Source organism: Thalia democratica, chromosome 6, assembly GCF_965202585.1.
Source record: "Thalia democratica chromosome 6, ktThaDemo2.hap1.1, whole genome shotgun sequence".
Taxonomy (NCBI): domain Eukaryota; kingdom Metazoa; phylum Chordata; class Thaliacea; order Salpida; family Salpidae; genus Thalia; species Thalia democratica.
The window spans coordinates 2,828,349-2,844,078 of record NC_139170.1 but is presented as its reverse complement, the minus strand read 5'-3'; the positions used below and the strand labels follow the sequence as shown (position 1 = coordinate 2,844,078).

At 26.2% G+C, this 15,730-nt stretch overlaps 4 protein-coding genes across 4 annotated transcripts; 3 read left to right on the top strand and 1 right to left on the bottom strand.

The window, feature by feature from the left end:
- Positions 1–4,016: 4,016 nt before the first annotated feature.
- LOC145838097 (leukocyte elastase inhibitor A-like) lies at positions 4,017–5,138 on the top strand. The gene has a single exon (XM_082945634.1). The coding sequence runs from the start codon at positions 4,017–4,019 to the stop codon at positions 5,136–5,138; it is 1,122 nt and encodes a 373-aa protein (XP_082801760.1).
- A 3,729-nt stretch (positions 5,139–8,867) lies between these two features.
- LOC145838096 (leukocyte elastase inhibitor-like) lies at positions 8,868–9,518 on the top strand. Its single transcript, XM_082945633.1, has one exon. It carries the CDS (start codon positions 8,868–8,870, stop codon positions 9,516–9,518), a length of 651 nt encoding a protein of 216 aa, XP_082801759.1.
- A 12-nt stretch (positions 9,519–9,530) lies between these two features.
- Positions 9,531–9,932, top strand: LOC145838095 (serpin B6-like). The gene has a single exon (XM_082945632.1). The coding sequence runs from the start codon at positions 9,531–9,533 to the stop codon at positions 9,930–9,932; it is 402 nt and encodes a 133-aa protein (XP_082801758.1).
- Positions 9,933–13,254: 3,322 nt separating this feature from the next.
- LOC145838094 (leukocyte elastase inhibitor A-like) lies at positions 13,255–14,373 on the bottom strand. Its single transcript, XM_082945631.1, has 2 exons — positions 14,070–14,373; positions 13,255–13,826 (listed from the first exon to the last, which is right to left on the bottom strand). The coding sequence occupies exons 1-2, from the start codon at positions 14,371–14,373 to the stop codon at positions 13,255–13,257; spliced, it is 876 nt and encodes a 291-aa protein (XP_082801757.1).
- Positions 14,374–15,730: the final 1,357 nt, after the last annotated feature.

Below are 15,730 nucleotides of genomic sequence, written 5' to 3'. Positions count from 1 at the left end.
ATAAATTACTTGTCATATATGCAATACAAATAGATGATGTCTTGTAACTTTCGTGTAAAATATACTACTTTATTATAACATCATTTTACCAGTTGAATAAAAATAATATATAACAGTAATATATACAGAACTATTGTAGTTTTAAGTCGAAATAAAACTACAACTATTGTTCTTTAAAACAGCTGTAGCTTGACAAAATAAACTATTGTACTACAGTTTGATATATACTAGTAATGTAACACTATTTAAGTTATTAAAGCTTCACGAATGTTACATGAAATTGATATGTTCAAAAATGGTAGTCTAGCAGTTGCATAGGTAATTTAATAAGTATTTAAATTTTTTTATTACATTAACACTTTTTTCTTTTTATAAAAGCTTTGTTATTTATGGTTAGAATATATATTTTAGTGATCAAGAACGAACAATTTGAAAAAAAAAGCAGTTATTAAATTATCTTGCTAGTAAATAACATTTAGCTGGTAAGAATTTTAAATTGTTGGTTAGCTATTTTTTTTTTCTTCCTTAGACTTTACTCGTGTTACTTACTTAAATAGTTAGCTAATTACTTATAAAAATATACTAAAAAAATAAACTTAAACAAAGTTAACTGATTAAGTAATACACAATTACTAATAAATTATTATAAACTGTTTAGAGTATAAGCTATACAACAATAACTTGAAGATCTATTGCAAAAATAAAATTTTAGAATGTATTATAGCATTTTATTTTTTTTAAGTTTGACTGTCTATGATAGAATATCCTAGATTTTGCGGAGAATATTCCATATTGGTAAGACGCTAGAAGTTGATGCAAAAATGAAAATTTATGTAGATGTTATTGTGTCATCTCACAGATCATAGAAAGTAATAATGATGAAACTGATTTTAAGGAGATGAATAAACAAAATTTACACAAAACTTGCTACATCAAAGCGTAAGTAAAATAATAAGAATAAGTTTGTATGGTAAACAAATAAGCTTTTAAAGACCTTTTTGTATGGGAAATTTGGTATATGTTAATTGTGTAAAAATAATTTGGTAAATAAAATTATAAAAATAACCAAACATATTATCAAATTCAATCATAAAAGACGAAAAATCTGAAATTAATGAAAAAATATTTTTTATTTTATCACTTTTGACTACGTGGAACACTCCAGCTCCAGTGTGCCACCCTCACGCGACGCCCCTGACTGTTTCTACATAAGTAGAGCATGTTACTGTCGTCTTTAAGAATCCCCTGTTGTAATACTATCAACACGAGAGAAAATAAACCTAAAGGCCCGTCTGATTTGAATCTTGATCCCCCAAACATGTACCGTTGTCTGAATTCTGTATTTAAGAACTATCCGTTCTAGAACGATTGTTACGGGTACTACTTGGCTCTATTCTGTAGAGAAGGATTGTCAGAAATTAAGGGTTGCTATGAGATCTGAAAACTAAAAACTAGGTAGACGTTTGTTTGATTTAACCTGAAATGCCACACTTTAGCAACTTTTAAAAACTACATGTGAATAAAAATGACCCACTGTAGATCATGCATTGAGCATAGTTGCAGTTCAGGCGACAAGTAAATCTAAAAGTGGTGTTTTAGATTGATTCAATTAAACATTTGTTAAGTACTTAAAATTCCATATTTTAAAATAGGTTTTAGTACTTTATATTTTCGTTTGACAACGGAACGATCTCTCTATACTTTAGGTTGTTTGATCAAAATTTTTGAGCGTCGACTTTTTTATTACGTTTATAAAACTTTTTCTGACAACCCTGGATACATGTATTTGTTTTCTTTGTTTTTGGGTAAGTACCTACTACAGGAAATCAACAAAGGATACTACTTAGCTTTACCAAATTTTTTATTGCTGGTATCACAAAATAAAATATTTTTGTACCACTTCAACACAGAGAGTTTTCAAATTGTCATAAGAACTCTTACACCACTAGGCCACACCTATATAAAGTTTAGTAATAGATATTTAGTGTATGTATATATTTTTAGAAACAGCCTTTCAATATTAAAATTAAACTTTTAGCTATCAAAAGTTTTTTTTTGTATGGTTAATAGATATATACACTTACACTACAAAATGAGTATACTTTATATGTAAACAAACCTTCAGAATTATTCAGAAAGCTATCAGTAATTTTCATAACAATTTTGATAGGTGGTTTTGATTCACAAGCTTACAACTTTATAATTTTCTATGGCATCCCCTTTACAGTATCACAAAAAGTATTTTGCAGAGAATATTTTATATTGGTGAGAAGCTAAAAGTTGATGTTAAAAATGAAATTTGTTTAACTATCATTGTGAGATCTCACAGATCATTGAAAGTAATAATGATGAAATTGATTTTAAGGAGGTGAAAAGACAAAATTTAAATAAAACCTGCTACATCAAAGCGTAGATAAAATAATAAGTATAAGTTTGTGTGTTAAAAGTTTGATTTTTATGTTAATCTTTAAACTTTAAAATAAATTAAAAATGTTTAATTTTTTTTCGAACTGTATAAACTTTTAGTTTTTACTTTTTTGTTCTGTGTCTTTAAGTTTAAGCTTAATGTTTTAATGGTTTGCAAAACAAAAGACTTGCAACAATAAACATATTTTTTCTCCAAACTAGTCAGCCCTGTTTAGCATAACGACAGGCTAAGGAGTCGATCTTACCTTACATATTTCATAAAAACAAATAAACCTGTGAAAAAAAAAACATTTTAAAACTTTTATAATCACTTGTTATCCCATTTTATTTACTAAAAAAATTAAAGTTAAATAAATAAGTAAAACAAAAACATTTTAGTAAAAATAAGTATGTTTGTGTTATAGTTTTAATACATTCGTTGAACTTCAATTGAATATTTCTCTATCAATTTTCGAAGTAAACTCATTTTGACTTATAATTATAATCTAAAATACCTTGTCTAATGAAATATCTTAAAAAATAGTCAAGTTTATTTAAAGATAATGTTACATTTAATGTTTATCATAACACTATAGATATCGTTAAAAAACATTTGTTAACAAAAACATTAACAGCTTGTTCTAAACTCTTTTCTCTATAAGTGTATTAATGAATTATTTTAGTTTTTTATATTTCTAAAAATGTTATTTGTTTATGTGACCGTACTTAACAATCGATTTATTTACAGTATTCAAGTAAAACTGTTCACTACCTGGAGCGATCTTACTTTAAAAATTTTGAAAAGTATCAAGGCATGTTTTCTGCATATAAAACTAAAAAATGTATTCATAAAACTTATATATTATATACCACAACTAGAACACCAATTTATTTTAGGATATAAAACTATTTTGTTAGATTTTTATTACAAAAACTAAAGGACACGGTATGAAAACAATGAACTTTAATAAAAAACTAGAAAAAGTAATTTTCTATTCCGTTCATTAATTTTTTTTATGTTTAATATAAATATCTTCTGCCTGCAGCAGTTATCTCAATCAAAACGAAATATAACTTATTAGCGCCAAAAGTGTTAGACCAATCCACAGTGACCTTGAAAAAATCAAAACAATTGTTGTAAGTCACATACTATATGGTTGATTATTTATTGTGCATTTTGAACTTGTCACGTGTTAAACTAAGTAACCAGAATGTACGTATTCAGTTACTTAACAATTTAGTCAGGTATGAAAAACATTCTAGATATATGTCTAATGTTTTTACAAAACAATATTTTGTAGTATTATGAAAATTGCTATAATAAACACTTGGCTCTAAGGTTTTAAGTTGATCAATACTTTTCGCAATAAAATTCAGGGAGCACTATAATAAACTAGTAAAATTCTTAAGCTTTATAAACAGTAAAATTATTTCATTTAATTCTTTATTTAAAATTTCATTTAAACTCAGGGAGTTATAATCAACTAAAAAATTTATAAACCTCTACAAACTGTAAAAATATTTTATACACAATAGTTGAATAATGTTTTATCAATGAGTAACATAAAATTATATTTCAGCTTGTAAAGTTTGTAGTGTCTAAAATCAGTATGAATTTCAACTCGTTTGATGTCAATCTCTTTGAAAAGCTCTGTGAAAGCACTGATGAAAACGAAAACATTTTCTTTTCACCACTGAGCATTTCGCTTGCTCTTTCTATGCTACTTCTAGGCTCAAATGGAACAACCAAACAGCAGATTGAAGAAGCACTAGGATTTGTGAAAGATGAAGAACTTCTTTCTAAGCTCAAAGCGTTAAATGTTGTACTGAACTACGATTACAATAGTTTAAAAGTTGAACTTGTTAACTCTGTATTTCCCTCAGAAACATTTCAGATGGTTGCAAAGTACAGAAGTGATATGAAAACTGCTTTTAAATGCCAAATCCAATCTTTAGACTACAAGAACAATGCAGACAAATCAAAAACTAAAATCAATGATTGGGTTGCACGTTATACTAATGGAAAAATTAAAGACTTGTTTAGTGAATTGGACCCTGAAACTGCATGTGTTCTTGTTAGTTGTATGTACTTCAAAGGTGATTGGTATAACAAGTTCAAAGGTTGTAACACCTACAAAGCTCCATTCTATTGTACAGAAAATAAAACTTCTGCTGTTGAAATGATGAGACGGGAAAGTTTCCTCTCTTATATTTCAGTTAAAGAGAAAGGGTTCAAGTGTGTCAGAATTCCTTACAAGCAACCAGATTTTAGTATGCTGATAATCTTACCTGATGAGAAATTTGGTCTAAAGAGTGTAATCAAAAAACTGGACGTTGAAACTATTGAAAACCTCAAAGATATTAATAAATTCCATTGTGAGTATGTCTTGTTGAAAATGCCAAAGTTCAAACTTGAATATGAGGCTAAATTGAACGATTGCTTACGTTTGTTGGGAGTAAAAGACGCTTTTGATAGTGGTCTTGCAGACTTTAGTGCAATGTCCACGCAATCAAGTGGACTATTTGTGTCCGAAGCAGTCCACAAAGCATTTATTGAGACAAACGAAAATGGAACTGAAGCTGCAGCAGCAACTAGATCAGTTTGTAGGAAATATTGTGCTTCTATACAAGTCAAAGGGCCAATTCATTTCACAATTGATCATCCGTTTGTGTTAATGATATTACACAAAAGTCAAACTTTGTTCATGGGAAAAGTTACTTCGTTGTATTGAAGTTTTATTCGATTGTTTTCGATTGTACATTCTGTCTTATTCTTTTTTATTTTGAAGTTGTGTTTGTTGCTATGCATGGTTTTTTTTGAGTTAAATAAATAGTGTTAGGTTTGGTTGTGTACACGTCAATTTTTTCTAATAATTTAAGGTTCTCTACAAAGATTTTATTTAGTATGAAACCAAATGGAAATAGTTAATTTTTTACAATTTAAAAGGGTTCAGCAGCAAGTAAATAGATATTCTGCTCAGTTACATTTAAATACTTATGAAGTATTGTGATAAGCAGAAACTTTTCAAAATTGGTAATATTGTTACGCAATACAAACAGCTAATGTCATGACAAATTGTGTGAAGTTCTAAAATTTAAGAATAAAATTAGTATACATTATACATTACTTGTATATACTGAATTTTAGGTAAAAGTTAATTTGATGTTTCATTGTTTGACTAAAAAGTAATTATGAAAAAACACAATTAGATAAAGAAACAATCAGGTTTTAAAATTTAAGTTACTGATAGTAACTAGATAACAATATCTAATTATTTTATCGAAATCTACTAGTGATACGTAAGATGGCGTATAAGATAAAAACATACGATTATGATAATAACACGCTTAGTTTTACTAGAACCTTAAATATGTTAACCACTGACATTAAATATTGCAAAAACATAACCTATATGTTTGAATTTAGTGCAAGCGATTAATACATTTTCCATTTTACTAACATAATCTGAAAAATTTAAACTCCAGAACCTTAATCCAATTTTGTGACAATGATGTTTTTGTCATTTTTAAGATGTTTAAACTCTTTAATGCAACGCTTAACCATTCTAAAGTCACCTAAATCAATTTGTGTACCACTATAACCGCAAAATCACAAAGTTTGACATCTAAACTGTGATGAGTTTCAGTACTTAGTTATAGACTATACAAAGTACCACTATTAACTGCATAGTTAAATTGGTACATAAATTGATTTAAGTGACTTCAGAATGAATAAAGGTTGCATAAAAGAGTTAATGATATTTTTGTCACTTTCATATTGTTTTTAGCGTTTACAAAGCAGATTTTAGAAGTGTAAATAATTGATTTTTATTACTTCAGGTTTTAAAAATCTTAAAACAGCACGAGGTTTCCGCAGAAACTTGTTAATAAGATAACTTAAACAGTAATTTTTAAAAATTATTTGCTTATATTGAAAGGTAATAGAAACAACTTATGTCTTAATAACTTATGTAAAGCTATAAGAATTAAAATAGTAAATGTTATATACAACTATGATATAATAAATTTTATTAAACTTGTAAAATGATGTTATAATAATTTAAGCGAATAGTATTTTTTAAAAACACAATTTTATACAAAAAAATGATCATGTTTTTAAGATGCTATTGCGAGGATTTAAGTCAATTTTTTATAAAAAAATAATATTAACATCAGCTAAAGCAGTTCACTTGCATTCGAGTGTATAATTACTCTATCAAATTGTAACCATTTTATTTAAGATTATAGTTTTATGAATTTCTTTGATATTCTGTCTTTGAAATCAGGTTGGAGCCTGGTGTTTATTAACCATTAAATGCGTTTAAAGTAAATCAAGTTGTTTAAAACAAACTGTTCTCAAAATTTTAATAAATCAAATGAACAAGAATATTTATTTTAATTACCAATGTTTAAAATTGTTAACTATTCAAACTCAAATCTTCAAAAATGACCACGATATTCCTTCAGATTATATATGTATTTAAAAAAGTTGTAGTTTAGCAGTTTAGAACTTCCGATATAAGTTGTGTAGTTTAGTTATAAAAATGATTAGATCGTACGTCGCTTTAAAATTTTTTTAGTACAACTTAAATCATTTATGACAACAATAACCAATATAGTAGACAAAAACTTGGTATATGAAAATAACAAAGCAATTTTTATTTTTTTTTTATAAATGACCTTCTTTGTTAGTTATAATTGTCCTTTGTTGGTTAGCTTCTGTAAGTTTTCATTTATTTCAGAATTTACACATGTTATTTGTTTAAACAGTTTTCTAAATACTCATAAATAAATATTATAAAAATAAAGCTTTAACAAAGTAAACTAATTTTTCAGTATTAAACAACTACTGACAACTTATTATAAACTATTCGAAGTATAAAATTTTACAACTATAGTCCTTGAAGATCTAGGGTAAGTATTAAATTACATTAACTATTCCGATCGGAACACGGCAAATAGAGGTCCAGGCACCTAATTTTCAAAAAACTAAAATGTTTGGTCCACAATGTACTTTTTAGCTAAAAACATACTAGAATAAAATAAAGTTTTTGTCGTTAAAGTTTACAATTAGGTTGTAAATTTATCAGTTGTTAACTACTAGTAATTCATTTTCAATTATTTTGTGATTTTTTTGTTTAAAATTGTTTTTTTTTATACTGTTTACGACATCTATTTCAATAACTGTGACCCATAAAATATTTTATTTTCTATTAAGTGCATCTCGCTAGCAGCTTGTAATATTTCCCGTAAATTATAAAATGCTTTCGGCCAATGATCTAGAAAATTACTTAATTTTACTTGGATTTTTTTGAAATATTAAGGTAATTTGTTTAGTTTAAATAATGTTGTTATTGTTTTATATCATAGTGGTAATAGAACTTTAAAATTTTAATTGTGCTAAATTGATATTTATACGTTTTTTGTAAAAATTTATTAAACAAAACACAAGCCTTAAAACTTTTTAAAAATAATTTCAATGATATTAATATAACGTGTGCTTATTAGCTATACTTGTTTTTGAAAAGTATCAAATAAATAACATTTAATTGTTTAAACTCTTTGCTACTTTATATTACTTTATCTATGTTTTCGTTTCAAAAGTAATAAACTACCCCTATTAATGTATGTTAAAACTTTCAAAAGTACAATTACCAACTGTAGTTTGTATATACATACATATATATAGCAACTATAAATAACCAAACTATATTACTATATATCTACAATAAAAGCAACTTATAAAATTTAAAAGGCTTAATGAAGTTAACTGTAGCTAATTTACTGCAAAACCTTAAACAAACTTTTGGTCAGATAAGTTAAAAAAAAAGATTTATAAAAACTGCTCATAAATAAAATAACTAGACCTTACATACCATAACTCTAAATAAGTTTATTATTATTAAATTCTAGCTTTAATTTAATTGTCAAAATAAATTGAATTAATAACCTAACAATTATTTTCTGTTTAAATACTAATCTGCTGTTGGTAGTAGTTACTTTTAAAAAACAGTGACTCATTAGCGCCACAAGTGTCAAAACAAACAGTAACAAGCATTAAAGAAATAATTATTTGTTTAATATCGCTTATTTTATTTTTTATTATTAGCTGTGCATTTTGAATTTGTCGCGTGTTTAGTAATCAAAATGTATTTACAGGCAGTTCAGTTACTTTACAATTTGGTCAGGTTAGAAAGACTAACTAGATATATTTCTAATTATGTTACTCAAAAATATTTTGTAGTATTTTAAAAATTTCTCTGATAAAGATTTGGTTCTAACGTTTTTAAGTTAGTCAAAACATTTTGCATTTAAACTCATGGAGTTATAATCAACTAAAAAATTTCTTAAGCTTTACAAATTGTAAAACTATTTTACACACAATAGTTTAATAATGGTTTATCAATGAGTAATATAGAATTATATTTCAGCTTGTAAAGTTTGTAGTGTCTAAAATCAGTATGAATTTCAACTCGTTTGATATCAATCTGTTTGAAAAGCTCTGTGAAATCACTGATGAAAACAAAAACATTCTCTTTTCACCACTGAGCATTTCGCTTGCTCTTTCTATGCTACTACTAGGCTCAAATGGAACAACCAAGCAGCAGATTGAAGAAGCACTAGGATTTGTGAAAGATGAAGAACTTCTTTCTAAGCTCAAAGCGTTAAATGATGTACTTAACTACGATTCTAATAGTTTAAAAGTTGAACTTGCTAACTCTGTCTTTCCCTCAGAAACATTTATAATGGATGCAAAATACAAGAATGATATGAAAACTGCTTTCAAATGTCAAATCCAGTCTTTAGACTACAACAACAATGCAGACAAATTTAAAAATAAAATCAATGATTGGGTTGCACGTTGTACTAATGGAAAAATTAAAGTTTTGTTTAAAAAATTGATTCCTGAAACTGTATGTGTTCTAGTTAGTTGTATCTACTTTAAAGGTGATTGGTTTGATAAGTTCAAACATTATAACACCTACGAAGCTCCATTCTATTGTACAGAAAATAAAACTTCTACTGTTAAAATGATGATAAAGAGAAATGACTTTCCGTATGTTTCAGTTGATGAAAAAGGGTTCAAGTGCGTCAGAATTTCTTACAAGTAACCAGATTTTAGTATGCTGATAATTTTACCTGATGAGAAATTTGGATTGAAAAGTGTGATCCAAAAACTGGACATTAAAACTGTTGAAAACCTAAAAGATATTAATAAATACTGTGATAAAGACATCTCGTTGAGAATGCCAAAGTTCAAACTTGAATATGAGGCTAAATTGAACGATTGCTTACGTTTGTTGGGAGTAAAAGACGCTTTTGATAGTGGTCTTGCAGACTTTAGTGCAATGTCCACGCAATCAAGTGGACTTTATGTCTCCGAAGCAGTCCACAAAGCCTTTTTTGAGACAGATGAAAATGGAACTGAAGCTGCAGCAGCAACTGGATTAGTTAAGAATTATATTTGTGTTTTTTACCAGTCAATGAGCCAATTCGCTTTACAGTTGATCATCCGTTTGTGTTGATAATTTTGTTCAAAAGTCAAACTTTGTTCATTGGAAAAGTAACTTCTTTGTAATGAAGTTTTATTCGATTGTTTTCTTTTGTACATCCCGTAATATTCTTTTTTATTATGAAGTTGTGTTTGATGATATGCATGGTTTTCGTTGAGTTTAATAAAGAATAGGTTTGGTTGTGTAAATGTTGATTTTTGTTAAATAAATTAAGATATCTTAACAATGATCTTGTTTAGTATAAAAATCAAACGGAAATAGCTATTTTTTTACAACTTAAAAGGGTTCAGCAGCAAGTAAATAGATATTCTACTCAGTTACATCTAAATAATTTTGAAGTATTGTGATAAGCTGGACCGTTTCAAAATTAATTTAATATTGATACGCAAAACAAACAGCTAATATCATGACAAATTGTGTGAAGCTCTAAGAATAAAAATAGTATACGTTTTATATTACTTGTATATAATGAATTTTATCAAAATGTTAAATTGATGCTACATTTGTTTGAGTAGAAAGTAATTATGAAAAAACACAAATAGATAAAGAAATATCATGTTTTAAAAATTAGTTTACTGATAGTATTTACTAGTTAACGATATATAATGATTTTATTGAAGTCTACTAGCGATACGTAAGATGGCGTATAAGATATGAAATATACGATTATGATAATAACACGCTTAATTTGACTTATACCTTCTACTTGTTAACCACTGACAATAAACATTGCAAAAACATAACCTATATGTTTCAATTTGGTGCAATCGTTTAATATATTTTTCATTTTGCTAACATAATGTGAAGAATTTAAACTACAACACCAGAACCTTTATCCGAATTTGTGATAATGATGTTTTTGTCATTTTTAAGTTGTTTAAACTCTTTAATGCAACCCTTAATCATTCTGGAGTTACCTAAACCAATTTGTATACCACTATAAATAAGCAGTTAATAGGGGTACTTTCTATGGTCTATAACAAAGTACTGAAATTCATAACAGTTTAGATGCCAAACTTTGTGATTTTGCGGTTATAGTGGTACACAAATTGATTTAGGCGACTTCAGAAAGATTAAGGGTTGCATAAAAGAGTTAAACATTATAAAAAAACAAAAACATCATTATTACAAAACATGTTTTGTAAGTGAAAGTAATTAATTTTTTAAATTTAAGGTTTTTAAATTAAGTACAGTACGAGGTTTCCGCAGCAATTTGTTAATAAGATAACTTAAACAGTTAACTAAAAAATAAATGGATATTGATATGTAATATACGTAATACAAACAATTTATGTCTTGATAACTTATGTAAAGCTTTAAAGTTAATATAAGAGTTAAAAACTAAATTTTGACTTCAACTATGATATAATTAATTTTATTAAATTGTTAAAATGATGTTATAATAAGTTAAGCGAATAGTATTTTAAACTACACAATTTTGTACAAAAAATGATCATGTTTTAAAGATGCTATTGCGAGGATTTTAAGTCAATTTTTTATAAAACAAAATAATATTAACATCAGCTAAAGCAGTTCACTTGCATTCGAGTGTATAATTACACTAAAAATTGTGACCATATTATTTAAGATTATAGTTTTATGAATTTCTTTGATACTCTATCTTTGAAATCAGGTTGGAGCCTGGTGTTTATTAACCCATAAATGTGTTTAAACTAAATCAAGTTGTTTAAAACAAAATGTTCTTAAAAATTTTAATAAATTTAATGAGTAAATAATATTTAATTTAATTACCAATGTTTAAAAATGTTAATTATTCAAACTCAAATCTTCAAAAATGACCACGATATTTCTTGAGATTATTTATGTATTTAAAAAGGTTTTAGTTTAGCAGTTTAGAACTTCTGATATAAGTTGTGTAGTTTAGTTATAAAAATAATTAGATCGTACGTCGCTTTAAATTTTTTTTAGTACAACTTAAATCATTTATGATAACAATAACCAATATAGTAGACAAAAACTTGGTATATGAAAATAACAAAGCAACTTTTGATTTTTTTTTATAAATGACCTTCTTTGTTAGTTATAATTGTCCTTTGTTGGTTAGCTTATGTCAGTTTTCATTTATTTCAGAGTTTACACATGTTATTTGTTTATACAGTTTTCTAAATACTTATAAATAAATATTTAAAAAATAAAGCTTTACAAAGTGAATTATATTTATTGTTAAACTACTACTAATAACTTATTGTAAGCTGTTCGAAGTATATAACTTACTCAACTATATTTTTTGAAGATCTATGGGGAGTATTGAAATTTAGCTTAAATTATATGAAATTGTTTTAAACTATTCAGATAAGAAAATGACAACCAGTGGTCCAGGTGCTGAATTTTCCAAAAACTAAAATGTTTTGTCCACGATGTACTTTTCAGCTAAAAAAATACTAGAATAAAATAAAGTTGTTGTAGTTAAAATTTACAATTAAGTTGTAAATTTATCAGTTGTTAACTACTAGTAATTCATTTTCAATTATTTCGTTTAATTTTTTTTCCTTTTGTTTACCACAACTGTTTTAAATAATTGCGACCCGTAAAAAAAATTCGTCTATTATCTAGCAAATTTTAAAACTTCCCCGAGTAATATAAAATGATATCGGCCAGTGATCTAAAAAATTTACTTAATTTTACTTGGATTTTTTGGAAATATTAAGGTAATTTGTTTAGTTGAATAATGTTATTATTATATATAGTAAAACGTTCTAGTCAAATTAAGCGTGTTATTATCGTAATAGTATGTTTATTATCTCTAACGTGTCGCTTATAGACTACAAAAAAATAACTATATACCATTAACTAGTTAATAACATATGTAACTTAGTTTAAACATGATAATTTCTTTGTCTACTAATGATTTTTCATCATTACTTTTTACTTAACTAAATGTAACATCACTTTGAATTTTACATAAAAATTCAGTTCATATTAGAAATACATAACATATATTATTTTAATCTTAGAACTACATAAAAAGTTATGACACTAGTTGTTTGTATTGCGTATCAATATTTCCAATTAATTTTGAAACATTCCTGCTTATCACACTATTTCAAAAGTATTTAAATATAACTGAGTAGAAATCTATTTACTTGCTGCTGAACCCTTTTAAGTTGTAAAAAAATAGCTATTTCCATTTGGTTTGTATACAAAATAAGACAATTGTTAAGAAATGTCAATTTATTTAACAAAAATCAACATTTACACAACCAAACTTAATATTTATTAAACTCAACAAAAACTATGCAAACATCAAACAAAACTTCATTATAAAAAAGAATAAAACAGGATGTACAAACGAAAACAATCGATTAAAACTTCATTACAACGAAGTAACTTTTCCCATGAACAAAGTTTGATTTTTATACAAAATCATCAACACAAACGGATGATCAACTGTAAAGGGTATTAACTCTTCTTCTGATGAAAATATACAAATGTCAACAGAAGTTGATCCAGTTGCAGCAGCAGCTTCAGTTCCATTTTCATTCGTCTCAAAAAACGCTTTGTGGACTGCTTCGGACACAAATAGTCCACTGGATTGCGTGGACATTGCACTAAAATCTGCAAGACCACTGACAAAAGCGTCTTTTACTCCCAACAAATTTAAGCATTTGTTCAATTTAGTTTTATACTCAAGTTTGAGCTTTGGAATTGTTAGCAAAACATATTCATCATGGAACTTGTTAACATCTTTGAGGTTTTCAATAGTATCAACATCCAGTTTTTCGATCACACTTTTCAATCCAAACTTTTCATCAGGTAAAATTATCAGCATACTAAATTCTGGTTGCTTGTAAGGAATTCTGACACACTTGAAACCTTTTTCATCAACTGAAATGTAAGAGTAATAACTTTCCCGTCTCATCATTTTAACAGTAGAAGTTTTGTTTTCTGTACAATAGAATGATAATTTGTAAGTGTTACAACGTTCGAATTTTTTATACCAATCACCTTTGAAGTAGATACAACTAACTAGAACACATGAAGTTTCAGGAAACAATTTCCTAAACAAGTTTTTAATTTTTCCATTAGTATAATGTGCAACCCAATCATTGATTTTATTTTTAGATTTGTCTGTATTGTTTTTGTAATCTAAAGATTGGATTTGGCATTTAAAAGCAGTTTTCATATCACTCTTGTATTTTGCATCCATTATAAATGTTTCTGAGGGAAATACAGAGTTAGCAAGTTCAACTTTTAAACTATTAGAATCGTAGTTAAGTACATCATTTAACGCTTTGAGCTTAGAAAGAAGTTCTTCGTCTTTTACAAATCCTAGTGCTTCTTCAATCTGCTGCTTGGTTGTTCCATTTGAACCTAGAAGTAGCATAGAAAGAGCAAGCGAAATGCTCAGTGGTGAAAAGAAAATGTTTTCGTTTTCATCAGTGATTTCACAAAGCTTTTTGAAAAGATTGACATCAAACGAATTGAAATTCATACTGATTTAAAAACTAACTTTACAACCTAAAACATTTTCAATGTTACTCATGAATAATTAATATTATATAACTAATATTTTTCAAAAAGTTTTAAAAGTTTGTAAAAGCCTAGGAAACTATTACTCTACTTATTTGCTTAAATTAATTTTTATAACTTTATATATAACCAAATGTTTATTAAAGCTCTGCTTTAGTTATAGTATTAAGTTATATTTTAAAGTAGCATGAATGTTAGTACAGTTTAAACTTAAAAATAATTCGAGTTTTAATAATTGATATAAGTGTTAGAACAATTCAACAATGCTAAGAAGCGAATTTTTAGTAGTTAGTTAAACACGTAACAAAATCTATATTTGAATAATTGATATTCAATCATAAAATAAGTGATACTAAAGAAATAATGAGTTCTTCAATGCTTGCTGTTGTTTGTTTTGACACTTGTGGCGCTAATGAGTCACTGTTCTGTTAAAAGTAACTACTACCTACAGCAGATTTGTATTTAAACAGAAAATAATTGTTAGGTTACTAATTAAATTTATTTCGACAATCACATTAAAACAAGTCTTTAACAATAATCAACTTAGAAATAACAAATATAAATAACGACAGAAGACTAATCATTTATTTTTGCTCGTTTTTTTTTTTATTGTTTTTTATACTGTTAACTTCATCTTTTTAAAATAACTGCGACCTATGAAAGATTTTTTTATAAAAAGCGTCTCGCTAAGAACTTGAAAAATTTTACCATGAATTATAAAAAAACCGACCTGATCTATAAAAAGTTATTACTTTTACAAAGATTTTTTGGAAGTTTTAAACTAATTTGTTTAATTTAAAAATATTGCTATTATTTTAGAATGAAAGGGTAAGTTTTATCTAAACTTTTTTTTTTGCGAAATTGACTATTTTATTTTGTTTGTAATTTCCTTTGAAAGTTTAAAAATTGTTTAAAATAACCATAAAACTATTACTAAAATAGTTTTAATGACATATTTTTAAAATATGTATTTTCTAGCTATACTTGTTTTAAAACAAGTATGAAATTTACTTTAAATTATAGTTATATCATTAAATTGTCTTTTCTATTTAAAAGTAATAAGTTTTACTACTTAATTTTTTATTTCAGTATATTCACATTGTTTACAATCAGTAATTTTTCAATTCATTTTGTACAAAACTAATTTTTCAATTCATATTGTGCAAAACTAATTTATAAATTCATATTGTGCAAAACTTATTTTTTAATTCATATTGTGCAAAACTAATTTATAAATTCATATTGTGCAAAACTAATTTTTTAATTCATGTTGTGCAAAACTAATTTTTTAATTCATATTGTAGAAAACTAATTTTTCA

What these genes read in the sequence shown, in the direction of transcription:
- LOC145838097 (XM_082945634.1), top strand. Translation starts at nt 4,017, where the DNA reads ATGAATTTCAACTCGTTTGATGTCAATCTCTTTGAAAAGCTCTGTGAA.
- LOC145838095 (XM_082945632.1), top strand. Translation starts at nt 9,531, where the DNA reads ATGCTGATAATTTTACCTGATGAGAAATTTGGATTGAAAAGTGTGATC.
- LOC145838096 (XM_082945633.1), top strand. Translation starts at nt 8,868, where the DNA reads ATGAATTTCAACTCGTTTGATATCAATCTGTTTGAAAAGCTCTGTGAA.
- LOC145838094 (XM_082945631.1), bottom strand. Translation starts at nt 14,373, where the DNA reads ATGAATTTCAATTCGTTTGATGTCAATCTTTTCAAAAAGCTTTGTGAA. An exon ending in AATGGATGCAAAATACAAGA is followed by an intron (nt 13,827 to 14,069) that starts GTGATATGAAAA and finishes TCTATTGTACAG; the next exon opens with AAAACAAAACTTCTACTGTT.